This window comes from Ailuropoda melanoleuca, chromosome 10 (assembly GCF_002007445.2).
Source record: "Ailuropoda melanoleuca isolate Jingjing chromosome 10, ASM200744v2, whole genome shotgun sequence".
Taxonomy (NCBI): domain Eukaryota; kingdom Metazoa; phylum Chordata; class Mammalia; order Carnivora; family Ursidae; genus Ailuropoda; species Ailuropoda melanoleuca.
In genome coordinates, this window is record NC_048227.1 from 12,422,644 (window position 1) to 12,444,079 (window position 21,436).

General features: G+C 38.5%; 1 protein-coding gene across 1 annotated transcript in view; it reads left to right on the forward strand.

Moving 5' to 3' along the window:
* Positions 1–21,436, forward strand: part of AUTS2 (activator of transcription and developmental regulator AUTS2) — a 1,158,739-nt gene that overhangs the window by 523,889 nt on the left and 613,414 nt on the right. Inside the window, 1 exon segment of the mRNA XM_034670021.1 lies at positions 8,947–9,048. Coding sequence (XP_034525912.1) covers positions 8,947–9,048 — 102 coding nt within the window.

The following is a 21,436-nucleotide window of genomic DNA, read 5'->3' on the forward strand; positions in this document are numbered from 1 at the left end:
AGTGATGGTTATTTTAAAGAATGCCAGGCCATTTAAAAAGTTGTTTGAAAACATGTTTTCTTACAGCAAAATATAAAACGTAGTAAGTTCTGTGTATTTGTTATTTTTGTATATTCATTCTCACCAACCAAATAATACTGTCTCAGAATTTCTTTTTATTAATCAAAATCTCATTATCAGAAGGCTAGAAACTTTGCCAAAGCAGTCAAACATTCTTTCATCAAATTATTGTTGCATTGCACACGTGTACTGCCTGTGAATTTCTGAGCTAATTTGAAAACAGATTTATCTTGTAGTCCACAGTCATACCCAAGGAATGCCAAACATCTTTTGCTCATTCAGGCTTTTCTCTTTAATTCCATTCTTGTACACCCTTCCCTCCCCCACCCCCTATAGTTTAGACTTCCTTTTCAGTAGAAAATGAAGTCAGGTATGTTATCATGCTTTTTGTCAACATAATTCAACCTAGAATTAGTACCCAAGTTGTAGATAGAGATGTGACTTATATATCAAACCCTGCTATTTACACTTCCATTCTCTTCCCTTCACATTATTAAGTTATAAAGAAACAATATCGTCATAGCCTCTTGGCTAAATCATAGAGAGTTATAATTCTCCTGATAAGCTGTAGACCGTTATTAAGTTCTGCTGTCTGGGTTGAGTGTGTCTATTGGAAGGATATCAAAGTTGGTCAGATTGCTTTTGATTGTCTTAATTGCTTCTTGTTTATGTTTCAAACTATGTAGTTAGATTGATCTTGGCTTATTTTCCTCTCTTTATTAACTTTCAGGGTTTATTTTTACTGCTGCGAAGTCCACCAAACCCCGTTAAGTGTTGAATAATGTATGTTACTGGCGAATGGAAGTAATTGGATAGTTTCCCTTTCTAAGCTAATAACACAGCCTTCAAGTTATTATCTGTGCCATACCTTAAGTATTTATTTGGGAACATCACTGACACATTGAGATAAATGACACTCCAAAATCCGGGCATGTCCAAGAACCCTATTTTGTTTTGCAGTAGTGAAACTTTACTAACTCCACTGGAATTATTTTATGAAAAATGGAGTTAGAAGCAGTTTCTCCTTTTCTTGTCATGTGGTAGGCAGAATTCCAAGATGTCCCTCAGGATAACTTGCCTCCTCTTGACTCTCATGATTAGATTTTTGTGCAGCATAGTTGACTTTTAGAAAGGGAGTTCTTAGGGCGCCTGGGTGGTGCAGTCATTAAGCGTCTGCCTTCGGCTCAGGGCGTGGTCCCGGCGTTATGGGATCAAGCCCCACATCAGGCTTCTGCGCTAGGAGCCTGCTTCTTCCTCTCCCACTCCCCCTGCTTGTGTTCCCTCTCTCACTGGCTGTCTCTCTCTGTCAAATAAATAAATAAAACCTTTAGAAAAAAAAAAAAAAAAGAAAGAAAGGGAGTTCTCTTCCGAGCCTGACCTAACAGATAAGTCCTTAATAAGGGACTGTTTCTGGAGTAAGAGGTTAGAATGATGGAATCTTTTCTATTTTTAAAATCTCCCTGTCGAAATGTAAAGTTACATGTCCCGAATTCTCTTATTGTAAGTGTACAATTGAATGAGTTTTAGTAAATTTATAGAGTTGTATCATCACCACCATACTCCAATTTTAGAATTTTGCCATCAACTGAAAAATTTCCCTTGTGTCCATTTGCAAATTGGTGATCTCTTACATTCTTGTGAAAAATTGTTAGAACTTGGTGAACTACCCTTTATTTTATTATTAAATTTAATTTATTGTATTTATTCAGATTTTTGCAGGTCTTTTTATTAAAAAAATCATTCCTTAGTTCCCTTTGTGTTTCATTTATATTATTGGATTTGGGCACAGGTTAGCTTTGCATATTTTTCTTAATGCTCTGAATCAAATTTTGTTTAAAAATTTTTAAAGTTTACACTATTTGATTATGATTTTGACAGTACCACCATAGAATGTTTAATATTAAAGTTTAGAGATCTGTATATTCTCACATTTTTATAATAATCATCATATTCTTATATTATTATCACATTATATATGATTAAATTATCACATTACTGTTTCTGCATTTGGTTTTGCTCTTTATCTCTTTTCATTCCTAGATTTGTAAGAAGTATGTCTCTTTTAATTCTGTGGGTTTCACTCCCATTTATACTCTAGTTTATTAATAGTGTCCAGTATTGTAATTTCCAGTTCATTATGTACTTTTTAATTTTTTAAAAGATTTATTTATTTATTTTGAGAGAGCAAGAGAGAGAGCAAGTGCACAAAAGGGGGCGGGGGTGGCACAAGGAGAGAGAATCCTCAAGCAGATTCCACGCTGAGCATGGAGCCTGATGCAGAGCTCAGTCCCAAGACCTGAGATCATGACCTGAGCCAAAATCAAGAGTGGCTGCTTAACTGACTGAGCCACCCAGGTGCCCTTGTACTTTTCATTTTTAGAATTTCTTTTCTCTAGTTTTCCCTGCCATTGCTTTTTTGTCTTCTTTTTGATCTCTGCAACTAGTCTATTTATTTCTATTATTTTCCACTTTTTAAAAAGCTAGCCTCTAGGACAGAATTTACAGTATCGTATAAATTTTTTATCTTACATATTTCTAGTTTTTTTATCCTTTTAAAATGGTGTGTTTGGCTTTGACTCAACTGTAATTGTGGAGAGAATTTTTTAAGATTTTATTTATTTATTGGAGAGAGAGAGAGAGAGAGAGAGAGAGAATGCACAAGTAGGGGGAGCGGGAGAGGGAGAAGCAGGCTACCCAGTGAGCAGGGGGCCCAATGCGGGGCTCGATCCCAGGACCCTGGGATCATGACCTGAGCTCAAGGCAGATGCTTAACCAACCGAGTCACCCAAATGCCCCATGTGGAGAGAATTTTTAAAAATGTGTTTTTTAAAAAAAGACTAAAAAAATCTCTAGGTGAGGTTGTCATTAATTTTTATCATAGAGAAGGTGGCTCATGTGATATCTACATTTTGAAATTTATTTTGATGTTCATTGTGGCCTCATCCATCTGCAGCTGGTGCTGATGGCCTGTGGGTGCCCTGAAAGACTTGGTCTCTGAGAATTACCATATTCAGTACGTACCACCTGAGACAAACTGAGTGTTTTAGCATCTGTGTCCTTTCCTATGGCTCTGTGTTCTTGCTCCCTGGTTAGTACGATGCTGAAGACTCCCGTCTCCATTTCCTGATGACTTAAGATACTTCTTTACTGTATACACTGCCCATGAAAGTTGATGATTTTCTCCTTTAATATAAAGTACAGAAGTGTAAAAGGTAAAGATGGTACCTCTTATAACTATAAAATGACTGTCTTTGACCTATGACTTCACCTAACCATTTATTTCTAATTCTTTGTCATTTTTCCTCTCTCTCTCTCTTTTTTTTTAACCTGAGGAGTTTTCACTGACAAATAATTGGATATTTTTTAGTTATTTTACCTAACAGATACTAGGTGTCCTTGCTTTTTTAAAAAATAGGGCTTAATCTATATGTATTATTACTACAACCAACATACTTAGTCATGCATTTTTGCTTTCCTGCTATTTCCCTTATTTTCCAAATATTCTCAATAGAGAATATTGGTAATGATTTTAATCCTTTTTATATTTGACAGTGATTTAGAAGACACTATTTTTAATATCTAAATTTTACTAATGGTGAACTGTATGTTTATCAAATACTTAGTTAAAACACTTTCTGTAGCTATTGAAGCCAATAAGAAGATAACTTCTGATTCTGTGATCCCAGAGAAATTTTACACAAATTCCTTGCCCTGCCCTAGTTTCCAGAATTTAAAGTTTAGCTTTTAGGCCCAACTGGTTACTGTACATTTAAAAATACAATGTATTAATAATTTCTTAAAAAAAATGTTTTCTCTGTTCAACTTTGTAATTTTGTTTATGGGAGTTTTTTCCTGTTGGCTGATTTCATTGAGTCAGTTTTTTCATTACGTTCTTTAGTTTGGTTCTGTTTCTCTCATCTTAAATACCTTTTAAAACTCAAGGAATAAGCCACTGTGAAAAACAGTAGGAAGGTTCTTCAAAAAGTTAAAAATAGAAATTCCTTATGATCCAGTAATTCCCCTACTGGGTATTTACCCAAAGGAAACAAAAACAGTAATTTGAAAAGATATATGCACCCTTTTGTTTATTTCACGTTATCTACAATAGCCAAGATATGGAAGCAACCCACCTGTCTGTTGATAGATGAATGAATAAAGAAGACATCTCACACACACACACACACACACACACACACACACACACGATGGATTATCATATAGCCATGTAAAAGGATGAGATCTTGTCATTTGTAACAACATGGATGGACCTAGAAGGTCCTGAGGGAAATAAGTCAGACTGAGAAAGACAAATACTGTATGATTTCACTCGTATGTGAAATCTAAATAACAAAACAAATGAATAAGCAAAAAGCATAATCAGACCTTTAAATACAGAGAACAAGCCGATGTTTGGCAGAGGAACGTGGGATGAGAGGATGGGCAAAATGAGGGAAGGGCAGTGGAATATACAGACTTGCAGTGGTAGAATGAATAAGTCATAGGAATAAAAGGTCCAGCAAAGGGAATATAGTCAATGGTATTATAATAGTGTTGTGTGGTTACAGGTGGTACCTACATTTACGGGGAGCATAGAATAACATAGATGTTGAATCGCAATGTTGTCACCTAAAACTAGTAAAACATTGTGTGTCGACTATATTCAAATAAAGCGAAAATTTAAAAATAGTACACATGCCACCAATGTATGGGGAAGATTCCAACAAACAGGGAAAGTTTCATTTCGAAAAAACAAAACCCACATTTTTACAAGATTAAATACTTGCTGTTTTGCTGTTAGGAATGATACAAAATATCATTGGAAAAAAAAGAAAAGTCTGTGCTTGCTTATTGACACTTTTTTAAACCATTGTGTGGAGTTCATTCAGATCCCTGCAGGAAAACTCAGCAGTCTGAGATAGGATTTATGCTGCTTTGAGGAACCAAAACGGTGGTAGGAGATTACTTTTGGATGCTTTTCTGCATTGCAGTGCATAATTCACATCATTCCTCTTGAGTTTCATGCATAGGTGTCTTCTCCACATACTTTATCCTTCTGTGAATTTTGTTTGAAGAATTAATGACACCTGAGCATCTAGAACTTTCCATACTGAAGCTGAAAAGAGTGGCATAGCCCGGCTCACAAATCTTGGCAGGGGTGTTCAGAATGGCTCCACCTTCACTGAGTCCAAGGTGATGGGATTTCGTTACATGTTCATTAACAGCGATAAAACCGTGGATCGTTATTTTCCTAATTAGCCATTAATAACAGTTAACTCTAACAAGATCACAGCTTCGGAGTTTTTGAATGTATTGTTGACAATGAAATAATGGAAAACAAGCCAACTTCTTACGGTTTATAAAAATTGCTAATCTTATTGATAGGATTACTACCACTCATGCCAGATACTAGCTTCCTCTTATTTCATCTGTTTTGTTCTAATTCGGATGCTTAAATTATATAATATTCTGATGGGAAGAAACTTCTGGAAATAAGAGTGAATTACAGTAATTTTTAAATAAACGAGGTATTTTAAAGTATCTAAAAGGTGATAGTAAGAAATCTCATTGCCTCTGTTGTAGCAAAAGCTTTCTTACAACAGCCGCATGGATGCTAGGACAAATCAATGCAGGCGGATCGATTTTCCTTAGGTCTTTAAATGTTTAAGCCAGCACCTGGCCTTTGTAATGTCTCTTGGTTTTAGGTAATAGCTGGGAATTTCAGGTGAAGGATTACAACTTCTAAGTTAGCTGTGCTACCCCAAATGATCCATTGGATATGGCTAAAGATGCCAGTTTTAAATGTATTCATGGGATTAGGAATGAATACTTCTTTGCCTGAAATCTTGTGGTTTAGCTTTAGTACTTACTGTAGTCAGTCCATTTCTTTGAAATGTTGAGCTGTCTGACAGCTTAAAATCCTAAGTTTCCTTTAAACTTGAGCCTGGCTTTGGAGGAGAAAAGGGTAGTGTGGGGGTGGATTTTATGTAAGGCTCGCCGAAGAGAGTTCAGCAAGTGCTTTTGCTGGCAGGGCACAGGGAAGGCCAGGAAGCTGCTTCGTCTCAGTGCTTCTTGGGTTTTGCCCTTAGCCTAGATCAACATGTAGTCAGATGACACACATCAGAGCTGCTGAAGTCTCTTGTCAGGCCTGTTGAAGTCATCACTTTCCTTCCATGAAGAAACATGGAAGAGACCCAAATGCAATGTCCAGATTTTGGGAAGCCAGGTGGATGGATATCAGGAGAAATCTTTATGCTCTTATAACTATTAATTTCCTGCTGGGTGTTTATTTCTCATCGAGGTTCAGGGACTGAGTTTTTATTAACATCTCTTGGTCAAATATCACCTTATAAGATTTCTTTTTTTTTTTTTTTGAATGAAGTATAGATCTATTGATTGAATATATCGAAAACGTATTCTATAGAGAATACAAATACAGTGCAGACTCATTATTTCCATGTGAAATGCTGACATCTAAATAGCATCTGAGAAGTTAAATGAAGAGAGCAGTAAGCAGGCGTGGGTTGAGTCCTAGACCTCTTTCCTTATTCTGAGCACATCATTTGCTCTATTTGTTTCGTCATTTGTACATCGGAGGTAGCTTTACCTGCCTTTTCTTAACTCAGAGATCCAGAAAGATAAAAATTATGACATGGCCTATATATTAGAGTGTCTACTCCACATACAGATTTTATTGTCAGTCAAATTTATTTAACAGTAAGCCTTTTCAGACTTGAAAATGTATCATAATTATCAAAAGCCTTTAATGAAGAATGATATACTACCTAAACTTTGAAAAAAGAAAGAAAGAAAGAGCTCTTCAAAGACCATAGTGGATCCTATGTGAGCTTTCAAAACAATTTTGACCTGGAAAGCAGAGAGAAAGTGAGGGTGAGCTTTCTGGGTTGAGGAAATCTAGTGTGAATAGACAGATGCAGGACAGAGATGGACATGATGTGCTCAGGAAATTGAGAGAAAATGATGTTCATTTTAGATTAAATTCCCCTTTATTATAAGTATAAAAATGAAAACATGAAGAGAATGACAATATTCTGAACTTTTATTCCATAGTAATAAGAAAAGGCTCATATAGCTTGCATCTGAATTAACTTAGAATTAGCAGATTTAGCAGTAATTTAGAAGGAAACGAAGCACTTAAGGGCCCAGGAGGATACAAACTAAAATGAGTATCATTTTTCTGGGTTCCATTAGAGAAGACTTCTGGAGAAAGGGATTTTTAGAAGAAAGTGATAAAAGTGGATTTGTAGAAAGGCTGAGAGCAAAAAAGAGTGTTCTGTATAGTGGAGATTTGGGGACAGCTTATTAGATGGTGTGACCCAAAGTGGGATCTGAACTCTAGTTTTTAAAAGAAGCACATTAGACAGGGAATGTGGATTCCGATTCATTCTCCATTTGTCTTGGTTCACATTCCCCTTTGGCCCCAGAGCCACATGAAAACCTGCAAGCAAAAATTTTGCTACCTATTACCTGTTCTTCTCTCTGAAATTCCCTCCTGCCCAGAAGCATGGGGCTTGTGTTTTGTTTGAGACTTTCCATGTCTGATCCATGTACCCTTCTGTAATGTTTCTTCCTATTTCCTCCCAGAAGGAAATCTCTGTTTCAGATAAGACTCCTTCTGATCATTTCCTGGCATGTTGCTTTCCTGCCTTTGCTTTCTGCCTCTCTCCCATCAAGAGTATCTTCCCCTCTCCTCTCAGCCGTAGGAGCTCAATCTGCTTTTAAAATCCAAGGCTTCAGAGATTCCTTTTCTTCCTAATGTCACTGGCTACTTTTTGGTGTTCCATTTAGCGTGTATTTCCTTGTGTTGTTGTATTTGCCTGTCTTGCTGTTGTTCTCTTGCTAGATTGAGAACATTATAAAAGGGCTGTGAGTTGTAACCTGCATCAGATTGCTTGGGGTCTCTGCAAAGGTGGTTATTGATGATGCCCTCGTCGGCTAATGGTCCATATGTGTGTGTCTCCTAGTCTCATATAGACTACTAGTTTGAAATTCTATGTGTTTATTCATTTTAATGGAAAATCAGAGTTGGGTAAATGTGTAGAGTTTTCTGAACGTGAAAATCAGAGATGGGTGAATGTGTAGAATTTTCTGAACATGAGAATCAGAGCTGGGTAAATGTGTAGAAACTGCTAAAATGTAAGCTTCATAAGATCAGAGACTTTTTTCTTTTTGGTTTAGCATATTTCCTGCTCTTACTACCAGGTCCAAATGTGGCACTTAATACATATTTGTTGAGTGATTTGTGGCTTAATTACTTAAGCTGTATGCCTTAATCTGGATACTCTTAAATGTCTGCCAAGAGACCTCAGAAATCAGGATCGGTGTCTTCCCAATGGTGAAAGGATAACACACAGCATCTCATCATTTTCTCCTAGGAGAAGAAAACATTGTTTTTTGTTCTGTTCTGTTGTATTCTTTCGTCAGAGGAGGACAGGGGGAAATAAGGTGGGCAACCAGAGTTGGTGTAATCTGACTGTAGCTAATTCAGTGTTTTTGGTCTTTTTATTGACCAAAAAAAAAAAAAACAAACAAAAACAAAAAAAACCCTCCCAGTGGAACAGAGGAAAAATCTGAGGGAAGATTACTTTCCAAGATGCATGGACCTTTGTTAGATTTTTGTCAAGTGTTTTTTTTAGGCTTGCTCACTCTTATTTACACTGACATTTTATGGTAAATGTTTTGCTGATCCTTCTCCATGTTTCTTCCTGTGGCAGCTTGCCTGGCATGACTCAGAAGCTGAGAAGAGTGTTCAAACACAGGACCTTAAGTTGTTCACTTTTGACAAGACTTCAAGAACACGGGCAAAGGAGCAGTTGTGTGAGGAGACCACTGACTTTTTTTCTTTTTCCTCTTTTCTTTTGCCTTTAGCTCAAGCCAGGTCAGAACAGCTGCAGGGACAGTGACAGTGACAGCGTCAGCGGAGAATCCAAGGGCTTCCACAGGAGCAGCTCTCGGGAAAGGCTCAGCGATGTAAGTTTAAAACAAAAATCAGACAAAAACCATCAGACCACACACATCCTTTGGGTCCGGTCTCGCTTTCCCAACACTCCTGTCCCTTCCCATCACTTGGTCTATGCAAGCATTACAGTCTCCTCTGTCTCGGCAAACTTGTTTCAGCCTGGCCTGATGGCTCCATCCCATTTTCTAGTGTGACCCAAAATGTGGTTTAACAAATAATAAGGTAAGTGGGAGTCCTTGTCTCCTTAGAAACAAAAGATTACAAAGGGAAGGGATAATACTTTATCAGTTGGCAAATGAAAAATAGTAGTCCAACAGTGCTACCCCTGGAGGACCTCATTTAACTTCGGGCTTTTTGTAATTTCTTTGCTCGTGAGATTGGTGACCATCCCCATCTGCCATTTTATTTCTGTTGGAAGGGGTGAGTAACCAGCCACTTACTTGGCAAGAGAAGGAGTTTTATTTCCTGACTGATTTCCAAAAGAAAAATCCTTGTGGTAACGTACCGTACCTCTTGAGGGGTCTGTCAGCCCCAAGACCTCGCTGTGGCTACTCTCCAGCCTCCTATGCCAACAGGGCAGATTCTCCTTGGCCACTCCTGGGAGCCGCCTGATGCTCTGGGCTCTTTTCTTCTAACCTAACATGTCACAGAACAGGATTGTTGATGCTGAAAGCAATACTGGGAAGCTTTCTTATATGTATAATGATGGAATGGGGAGAAACTTTTATTAGTGATCCTAATGAAGGAACATTAACAGATTTTAAGTGATACAGTACTCTCAAGAAAGAGAGAGCAATTCAGAGGGTCTGAGTTTCAAGAAGAATGTGCAGAGTTAGGATGTAGACTAAGGAGCAAAAACCTTTGCCCCATCGTCTCCCTCTTTTTTTAACGCTCTAAAGCAATTGTCTTCATCCTGGGGTACAGGATGATTCGGTGTGTTGCAGGAAAAAAATATTAGGTCTTAGAATTTTTTGTCTAAAAAAGAGAAATGAAACTTTGCTAATACTTAATTTAATGAGCCGGGATAGTTCAAGTATATAATTTATAAACACATTTTAGGAGTGTGCTCAAAACTTGTTTTTAACTGAGGGGTGTTTCATAAGCATGAAAGGTTGGCGCTCCCTGCAGCACATTGAGTCATTCCCTATAATCATCTCCCATCCATTTCTCTATCATCCAAGGTGGACAGTCCCAAGACACACCTCCCAGGAAAGTCTGAGAGATTTAGAACGAGACTTGATGCCTGGAACATTGAATTCTTAAAAGAATTAAGTAGAATAAACAAAGTATACTTATTTCTATAGTACTCTTAATATCTTAGTTATAGATAATTGCCTCCTCTCCCAATAAGGTTTAATATCAGTTATACAAATAGTATAACTCAGTCTTTTGCTGTGTGGGTATGTCTGTGTATAAGATATTTCTTTGTGTGTGTATGTGTTTCATTAACTTTGTGATGGAACTATAAGTTATAATAAAGCAGTATTTCTTACCTAAGTTGTTAAAATACTTAATACTTAAGTAGCTCCTCTGAGCTTTTGTTTTGGTTTTAATACGAGATCTCACTGACCCTGGAAATTATTCCAGGATTAGTTAATCATAATTTCATCACAGAGTGGAAAATGAAGGCCACGTTAAGTCAGGGGACAAGAGTATGGTATTGTATAGTCATTGAGATCTTTTGACTCGTTGCCCTGAATTTACTTTCCATTAGATCAAAAAGGAATTGGCAAGAGATATTCTGTGTTCATGGATACGAAGACTTAATGTTGAGATTCTACCCAAAACAATGTATGGATTCAGGGCAATTCCTCTGAAAATTCCAACATCCTTTTTTGCAAAAATGAAAAAAAAAAAAAACAGATATTCAGATTTCTGTGGAATGGCATGAGACCCCTAGTAATCAAGACAATCTTGGAAAAGAAGAACAAAGTGGGAGACTCACACTTACCAGTTTCAAAACTTACAGCAAAGCTACAGTAATCAAAACAGTATGATACTGCCATCAGAATAGATCCACAGACCAATGGAATAGTATTGAAAGTCCAAAAATAAGCCCATACATATGGATTTTTGATAGCGTGTTAAGCCCATGCAGTTGGGAAAGAATTCTCTCTTCAACAGATGGTGCTGGGACAACTGGATTTCCTTATGCAAATGAGTGAACTTGGACCCCTGTATCACATCATGTACACAAATTAACTCACAATAAATCAATGGCCTGAGTAGAAAAACTAAAATCATGAAACTCTGGGAAGCAAACAGGGTCAGTTTCCTGATTTTGAATCTGGCAGTGGATTCTTAGATTCACAGCATTAGCAACAAAAGAGAAGATAGGAAAATTGGATATCCTCCAAATTAAAAGCATTTGTGTATTTCAAAGGGCATTATCAAGAAAGTGAAAAAAAAGATATCTACAGAACGGGAGAAAATATATACAAATCGTAGAACTGATAAGTGTTTTTAATATTCAGAAATGGGCAAAGGACTTGAATAGACATTTGCAAAAAAGATATGCAAGTGGCCAGTAAGCACATGAAAGTGTCTCCTCATCATAGTCATTAGGGAAATGGAAATCAAAACCATAATGAGATACCCCTTTCCATCTACCAGGATGGTTATAATAAAAAATTGGAGAGGAATAAGTGTTGGCAGGAATATAGAGAAATTAGAACCCTTGTACATGATGGTGAGAATGGAAAATGGTGCAGCACTGGGAAAACAGCTTGGCAGTGTCTCAAAAAACTAAACATGTAATTATCATGTGTCCCACCAATTCCCCTTTTAGGTATATACCCAATAAAATTGAAAATAGTTAGAGAGATATCTCTACGCCAATTTTTGTTGCAGCATTATTTACACTAACCCAAAGGTAGAAACAACCATGTCCATCAATAGATGAATGGATAAACAAAAAGAGGCATATATGGACAATGGAATATTATTTAGTCATAAAAAAGAGATAAGTTCTCATACATGCTACAACATAGATGAACCTTGAAGCATTATACTAAGTGAAAGAAGCTAGTCAAAAAAGACAAATATTGGGGCGCCTGGGTGGCTCAGTCGTTAAGCGTCTGCCTTCGGCTCAGGGCGTGATCCCGGCGTTCTGGGATCGAGTCCCACATCAGGCTCCTCTGCTGCGAGCCTGCTTCTTCCTCTCCCACTCCCCCTGCTTGTGCTCCCTCTCTTGCTGACTGTCTCTTTCTCTGTCAAATAAATAAATAAATAAAATCTTAAAAAAAAAAAAGACAAATATTGTACGGTTCCACTTATATAAGGAGCCTAGAATATGCAAACTCCTAGAGACAGAAAGTAGAATAGGAGTTACAGGACCAGTCATGGGAGTGGGGGAATGTGAGGTATTGGGAGTTATTAATTAATTAATGGTTTGAAAGTTTCTGTTTAGGTTGATAAAATAGTTTTGGAAAATTACATCCATAGTACTGAGAATATAATTAATGCTCCTGAATGGTACACTTAAAAATGGCTAAAATGTCAAACTTATGTTATACATATATACACACACGCACACACACCCCTCCAGAATAGAATAATGTAAAAAAGAAAAAAAGGGCTGTAACAATCCTGCCAATCTTATGTCAAGACAGTCTATGCAATACTTTGAGTTTATGTTATGTATTATTAAAATTCATACCTTTTGCAACGACAGTATCAAAATATGAAAGGAGAAATGACAAAAAAAAAAAAAAAAGGAGAAGAAGGAAAAAAAAGTAGTTGGCATTTAGTGAGATGTTCCAGAGCCTCCAGCCACTTATTTCCTTTGCATGAGCAGCTCTGAGGTTGCAAATTCTTACCTCAGGCCTATTGCAATCCAAAATTTGCTGAGATGAAAACCTTTGACAAGTCAAGCCACAAAATTATTTTTTTTGGATACCAGGGCAACACCTACCCACCCAGTATTTTAAAAAATAAAGATGGCCCTACTTTTCCTTTAAAGGGAATTAGTTACTGATTTCCTTAATGCCCATCAGAGAATGAGGAGGTGGAGTGAAGGACCGCTACTGGTTTTGTTCTGTCTGGTTTTGCCATGTCCCTCCTTACCATGCTTGTGCTTTCATTACTTTCTTGAACATACGGGAAATAGCCCTCAGTCTACTAATCATGTCATCTGTATCATTTCCATGTCTGTCTCTGTTGGTTCATTTTTCTCCTCCTTGTGGATTGTTCTGTCTGTCTCCTTTGCATGCTTGACAATTTTGGGGGGATGACGAACACTGTAAATTTTTCTTTATTGGGTGCTGGATAGTTTTTGGTTTCTAAAAATTTTCCTGAGCTTGATTCTGGGATGCATTTATGTCATTTGGAAATAGTTTGCTTTTTTCTGAGGTTTGCTTTTATGCTTTCCTGGGTGGAACCAGAACAGCCTTTAGGCTAAAGCTCATTTTTTCCCCAGTACTGAACACTCTGCCCAGTTCCTGATGCATGACATGATTTTTTCCAAACCTTACCAGCTGGTGGCAATACCAACTATTTTCTGCCTTGTGTGGGCTCTGGGGATTGTTGTACCTGCTCATCTGCAGTGGGTGTTCCCCTTGCTCGGGTACTTTTCTCTATCACATGTGCCGAGGTGGCTTCAGGTGAAGACCAGAGGAGGCCTTTAGCAGCTTTCATGATTCTGTCTCTGTGAAGCTCTCTTCTCTGCCAGCTTCTGCTTCTCAAATGCCAGCTGCCTTGGCTTCCTCCAGTTATCAGCTCTGTCTTCTCAACTCGGGGGTACTTCTGGGTTCCATCTGGGCCACCCCCCAGTCGCCCTACTGTGGCATGAAAACTCTGCACAGTCAGTAAGCTGGGGCAATTTGCAGGGTCATCTCATTTGCTCCCCTTGTCTCTAAGATCACTGTCTTGCAGAAACCGATTGCCCGGTTTCTAAAAATCCCTTTTCTTACACATCTGTCTGGTTTTTTGTTGTTGTTGCTTAAGGTGGGAGAATGTATTTGATCCCTGTTAGTCCATCATGCCCACTCCTGGTTTTGTAGCTGAGATAAAAATTCCCCTAAGTCTTCCACTCACTTTTGTTATTTTTAGAAGCTTTGGCAATTGAGACTTACTCCCAAGTGCAGCTAATGAAGATATTATATTATTCCAGCTTAGTTATTTTGAATTGGACAGGCAAAAAGAGTAAGAAAAAAGAATTCCAGCATAGCTGGAGGATTTGACTCATGGGTAAAGCTTCAAAACCAAATGTGCTTGGATTTTCTAAATGACGTATTCCCAAACTGTATTGCCAGAAGGGAATAATTGTCTGCAAGGATTCTCAGAATGTACACATCAAGGAGACATAGTAACTTGTTTAGATTAGTCACTAAGGAAAAAGTTAAGGGGAATAATTGAGTATATAAATATTCATGATGAGTTATTCAAAGGGGACAGTATTGCTTCTGACTTACAGAGAATTTTGTAACTGAGGAAGTTGTCAGGCTTTGGGGGCTAAACTTACTTATAAATTTGGTAAATAAAATCGTCAAGTTACAAACTGATCCTGGTCATTCATTACAAACACACCAAGTTTTAAAAAGCAGTTTAGATATTTATTATCTGCATGACCTTGAGCAAAGAACTTCCAAGTCTTGGTTTCTTTTTTGGTAAAATGGGGATGATTTCACCCACCTTGTCGGTCTCCTTTAAAGATCACCTGGCACTGTGTATTTGAATCACATAACACGGTTCTTGGCACGACCATGGTGCTCACAAATGTTTATCCTGTCTTTTGCCTCAGATTTAGAACTTCCCTTAGGAGCCTCTCTGCCCTTTTAAATTTGACTTCCTGTTAAGTGTCAATTTGACAAGTCCTGCTTATCTCAATCATGACAAACATGACTCTTTCTCTCAGATAAAATCCTCTTATCCCATGTCTCCTCGCCTCTTTTTCTCAAACCTGAACTGTCCACCCTCTTACTTCCCTGTCCTGGTGTTGGAGCCCAGAGCTGGTATCATCAGAGTCAAGCTCTGTTCCTTCCTCTGTCTCACTTATCCTGTCTACTTAGTCGCTTTCCTTTATCTACTGGCTGTATTTGTGAAGAGGTATTTGGGTAGATTACATTCTCCTTGACATTGCTGATAGGTAAGATGCCTCAGCGCGTGTCACACGTAGGATTCCTGTAGCCTCTTACCGTGCCATCTTGCCCCATCTCTGTTTCCTTTACACTGTGCTCTGCAGTGCTTCCAGAGTGGTGTTTTTCCAAGAATCCGAGCTCACGATTCAACTTTCTTGTTTAAGGTATTTTGGACGGAGTCCACACACCTGAGAATTGTCCGCAGAGCCCTCCACAAGGCTCCACAAGGAAGTCTGAAGCTGCCCTTTCATCATCCTTCCTTCCCTCTACTTCCGGACATCTTTGTCCCTTATGCTTAGTCCCTCTGATCCACCGTTTTTTTCTTAAATAGTATGCACTTTCAAATCTTCCTACCTTTGTTTTTTTCTTTTGGAATCCTTTTTCTTTTCTTTCTCTTTTCCTTCTGCTACCCCCAATGTCACTTACTCTAGTAAACACTTCCCACCATCCTGTGGAAGTAAACTTCTTTAATGTTTTATTGAATTGAGTATATGGATATCGCTCATTTCTCCATGAACGGTTTTGGGGTCAGGTTTTTGGTTATGAGAAGGGAGGAAAAGATTTAATACTTTTTAAGGGCTTAAGACCTTGAAGGCATTGAAACATTTCAGAAATTCATGAAAAGGGATTGAATTGTAGTAAGTGTTGTGCTAAACGGTTCTCCAATCTGATTGTTCTGAAGCCATGTACACCATTTGACATCATAGTTGAGGCATTTTTTTCTGCATCTTTTTGAGATACCCTGAAACTCCCCAGGTTGTGGGTCCCACCATACCATCATTCATTCATGCAAGTGTGTGTCTTAGCCTCCTTTCTCCCCCCCCCCCCACCTTTAAAGAGATTTGACTCTGTCCCAGGTTGACTTGCTGCTATTAAATAAGGAAGAAACAGCCACAGGCCACACCATCCATGAGTTTCCCTGTAGTTAAGAAGATCTGATCTAATCCAGTCCTATGAAGTACTCTTGACGTTCTGTTTCTTCTCTTCTCTTTTTAAAATTTGTGTTAGATTTTCCTTTTCTCTGACGGTTTGTTTCTGCCCTTTTCTATTCCGGAGCCATATATTTACATGTTTTCCTGGACGTGTCAGCAGTTTGCCCAGAAATCCTTATCAGGTACCTTAAATGTGTCGGGTATAGTTCTGTGCACTTGAGGGTGACTGGTGAACAAGATGAAGTCTCCGTCCTCATGAGGCTTCCATTCTACTGAGGGAGGCAAACAACAGACCTGTGAGCAAACAGTAAAACTGTTTCTGGGAGAATACATTTTATGAGGTAAACAGAAGAGTGAGAAGGGGTGGAAGGGCACGTGTTGCTACTTGAACCAGGGTGATTGGATAAGGCCTTTGTGCAGGTGATGTTTGAGCCAAAGCCTGAATAAGGAGAAGGAGGTAGCCCTGTGCAGATCTGTGGGAAGAACATCCTGTATATCGGGAGCAACCAGCTCAGGAGCCTGAGTCAGGAGCAAGCATGTCGTGTTTGAGGGAAAGAAAACAGGCCGGTGCGGCTGGAATCCAGTGACTGAGCACAGGGGCTGATGACATAATACCTTCTAGTGCACGGTAAGAAGGCTAGGCGTGGCAGTAGTCTTCTGGTAGCTTAAAATAGTGGAAATTTATTACCTCCTAGGTTTTGAGGCTATAATTCCAGCATTAAGGGTGTGAACAGGGCCATGATCCCTCTGAAAGCTCTAGGAAGAATCCTTCTATTCCTCACTTAGCTTCTGGTGGCATCTGGCCTTCCTTGCCTTAAATTATGTCACTCCAGTGTCCGCCTCTGTCTTCACCCGGCCTTCTGCTCAGCGGTCGCTTTGTGTCGTCCCCTCTTCTTCTTTAAGTACAGTAGTCATTGGATTTAGGAACCACCTTAATCTCGTATGACCTCACCTTAATCACATCTGCAAAGACCCTCTTTCCTTAAGGTCATTGCAGTGCTCGCTTCTGCAGCACATGTATTAGATAAGGCCGTCCTATCAGTCGGGTTCTCAAGAGAAACAGAACCAACAGTGTGTATAGTCACATACAATTGTGGACGCTGATGGGTCTCAAGATCTGTAGTCAGCAAGCTGGAAACCCAGGAGAGTCAGTGCTTAGTTCCAGTCTGAGTCCAAAGGCCTGATCAGATGGTATAGTCCCAGTCCAAAGGCTGGATGGCTTGAGACCCAGGAAGAATCCACGTTTCAGTTGAAGCCTGAAAGCAAGAAGAAGAAAAAAAATCGTCCCAACTCGCATGCAGTCAGACAGAAGAATTCTCTCTTACACTGAGGATATTCACTCTTTCCTTCTGTTCTTGTTCTGTTTGGATGAAGCTTGGCCACATTAGGGAGGGCAGTATGCTTTACAGGGTCTGTCAACTTAAATGTTAAACTCCTACAAAAACACCCTCACAGTAATGCCCAGTATAATGTTTGACCGAATATTTGGGTACCCAGGGGCCTAGTCGAGTTGGCACGTAAAATTAACTCTTACGGTCATATTCTGAGGTTACGGGTGGATATGAATTTTGGGAGACACTATTACACTATTTAACCCACTTTATGTTCTTTTTAAAGCCACTGGAAGGTGTTAAAAAGAATGTTGTTATAATTTTTATTTTTAAAATGTTTATTTGCCCTTTATATTAAACAACACATAAAAGTAAGACCAAGAATGCAGTGAGGGAAAGATGCCAGAAGGGACTGAGTGTAGTTGAATGCCGGTGACCACGTTAAATGGGTTGGAACAGAGGGTTGAAAATTGAAGTTGGAAGGGTCCATTTCCATACCTGATGCTTTCTTCATGCTGTTGCCCCCTCTTTTTCTTTTTTTTAAATCACATCTACAACTTATTAAACACCAAAAACAATCACTAACAAGAATGATGACAAAAAAGAAAAGCAAATCCTTTCCCTAAATATCACCTTCATGTTCCCTACAATTTTCACTATTTTCTTTTAACTTTTGTGGTATGAGATTATAAACATTCTCAGTTGAAAAGCTAATTTTATTACTTATTGTCTGTTTCTTTTTTTAACCTGTAGAATTTTTTTGAAGTATAGTTAATGTACAGTGTTATATTGTTTTCTGAGGCACAACATATTGATTTCATGATTCTGTACATCACTCAGTCCTTACCGTAGTAGTGTCACCATCTGTCACCATACAACATTATTACAGTATTATTGACTCTATTCCCCATGCTGTACTTTTCATCTCCATGGCTTACTTATTTAATAACTGGAAGTTTTTACATCTCCATCCCCTCTATCTGTTCTACCCCCACCCACCATTCCTCTGACAACCACCAGTTTATTCTCCATATTTAAGAATCTGTTTTCTTGTTCGTTCGTTCATTTGTTCTTTTTTCTTTTTCTTTTGTTTTTTTTTTTGTTTAAGATTCCACCTAAATGAAATCATTTGGTATTTGTCTTTCTCAGACTAATTTCATTTAACGTAATACTTTTAGGTTTATCCATGTTGTCACAAATGGCAAAATTTCATTCTTTTTATGGCTGAATAATATTCCATTAAAATATACCACATTTTCTTTATCCAGTCATCTGTGGATAGACTTGGGTTGCTCCCATATCTTGGCTGTTATAAATAATGCTGCAGTAAACACGGGGAGATATATATATATATATTCAAATTAATGTTTTCATTTTCTTCAGGTAAATAACAGTAGTGGAATTGATCATATGGTTTTTCGGCTTTTGATTGTTGGCCTGTTTTTACTTGAACCCCCCAGTAGTAATTCCCACTCAAATATATTTTGTGTCTTCACTAGCTCTTAGTAATCCTATCTGCAAGGCACATTTCCTAGGATTAAGATTTCAAGTTTTTAAAATTGTCATTGTTTTTTAAAATGCTACAGAAAATCCTTGAATGAGCTTGCTTTGTGACCTTTACTAGAAACGTACTTGGCCATGTAATTCTTGGCATGATCTGTGCTTTTTATTCCCAAGAGAGAAAAGCCTAACAGGAAGGTGGGTAGGCAAGGATGTCAGACACAATTGGTGTTGTGGAAGAATTTTTAAATATTTTATTTAAATTAGCCCTAGGGTCAGAGCATGTATCCTCCTCTTGGGAGTGGAGTACACATCCATCCCATACTCAGAGAGCTGTAATAGTAGCCATGGCCTCTGTGTGTAGATGTCTAATGGAGGGAGCACATCTATTTTAGATGGATAATCAATTTTGAAATCCCTTGTTGTAGGTAAGCTGTTAAAACAGAAATGTTAACTTCATGAGTTTAATGAGTAGCTTCAATGATAGCTTAGTGACGGAGATGGAAAGAAAGTCAGGTAGGGAGCAGTGAGGAAGAGTAGAGTGAGCATTTAATGAATATCCAGTTGCACACTTGAATGTCAGCAGCAACGTTCTGCCTCCTGGAAAATGTCTTTCAACCATGCATCCCATTACTATTCCTGCAGCCCATGTAGCTTGGTGATTGAGGCAGAGTGTTTGTAAGAAAGCTCTCCTTTGCAACATAATGAGATCGAGGTGGGTAATTTGCAGAGATTGCTGGAGCAGTGGTCAAACCTAAAAAAAAAAAAAAGAGAGAGAGAGAGAGAACCCAGCAGAATGAAAAGACCATGTGAAACAGGAGATAGATGGCTTATAATGAGCCCCGAAATCGCATATCAGATAGCCAGCAGGCTGGCTTTTCCTTCCATCCTTGTCTTCTCACTGCTAAGCACTTTCTCTTGCTCTGTTTTCTCTCTACCTCTCGTTTCTGCCTCGTGCATTGAAAATATGAGTGAATTGGCATCTCTGCCATTTGAAAAAATAAGAATAAAGCCTTTTTCATTATTCAACAGTATTTGCCTAAATATGCGTGTACAGTATTATTTCAAACACTTTTGAATCCAAGGACACTTTTATTTGTTGCAGTCTTTAAAACATCTCTAGTTTTTCAAGCCTCATTTTAACTCCTCATCTTTTCTAGATTCTATGGCAATTTCTGCTATATAGTTTGGACAGAGTCTGCCTTCTTTCTACAGAAAAAAAAAAAAGAAAGTAAAGAAAGAAAGAAAAAGAAAGAAAGAAAGAAAGAAAAGAAAAAAGGCAAGAAACCAGGAGGACCCCTCCTCATTAGATATTGATGGGGGGCAATGCAGAAAGTTGAAATGAACTTGATTCCATCAAATGGTTCAGTGGTCAGGGCATCACCACTTCTTCCCAGGCCTTTTTACTTCTTGATGTCTGTCTCTTTCCCATGTGAGATATCGGTGCCAATCTCTAAATGCACATCTGTAACTTAATAGCTAACAAAACACCTTTCAAATAATAGAAAAGCTGTTTCTAGACATTTATTCCATTTATGTAGCATAATCTGTTTTTGCCCATGGTTTCCGGTATTCAAAGAATTTCTGACTTGGAAGAAAGATTAATGCTATCAAATATTTGCATCTGTATTAGAGACAAACTTAGATTAGGCATTTATGATCGAGACTCTTCTGGGCCTTCTGGCTAGCAAGGTCTAAGGGATGTGATGTGTGTCAGGGGCTATCAGTGAAACCCCGAGTCCTGTCCTGTGGCTAGTCTCAGAACTTCTGTTATCTGTACCTGATAGTGGAGGTCTTGTTGGTGACCAGGGATACTGTCCCAGTGAATACAAGGCCATAGTCACACCCTTGAGGTTGAAGAAATGGACGAGGTGGTACCTCTTTCAGAGACGTGATTTCTGTTCAGATTTTCCAGTGGTGATTGAAGGGAGCTGGCAATTAGCCAAGAAAAATATGGTAGCGAAGAGAATAAGAAGGGAAGAAATGTCAGTGCTGTGGCTGTTTGGCAAAATAGATTAGGAGGATTTTTTTACAGAGTTTTTTGCCAGGTCCAGAAATCACAGCTTAATGCCCCCAACTTTTTCCTCTTTAGAAAAAGGAGTACAGTGGGTTGACAAATGTGGGTAGCCTCAGACCGTAAGGTTCTCTGTGCTTTCTAGCAGGTACTGAAACGCTAATGGACCTCTAATGTACGTGAGGATATAGTGTCTGTGTTCTTTCATGTGTCTCTCTGTGTTTGTGTGTGCGTGGGGGGGGTGTTATATGGCAGGGTGCTTACATGCTTTGTTGCATTATGTTAATTCCTCGGCAGTGCAATCAAATTCATGTCGTAATTAAAGCTGTCAGTTGGAAGGCAAGCCAATCGCCATGAAAACACAGCATAACAAATGAAGTGAAATGATTCTGCGTGTAGCTATACAATGCTTCGCCAGGCATGAAATTAAATAAGTAATTTGATGTTGACATCAGAAATTGAAACGATACCCACTGTTCCCTCATTCAGTCAGACCTGCATAAACAATAGCCAGAACAAATATGCACAACAAAGCCCTCTTCTCC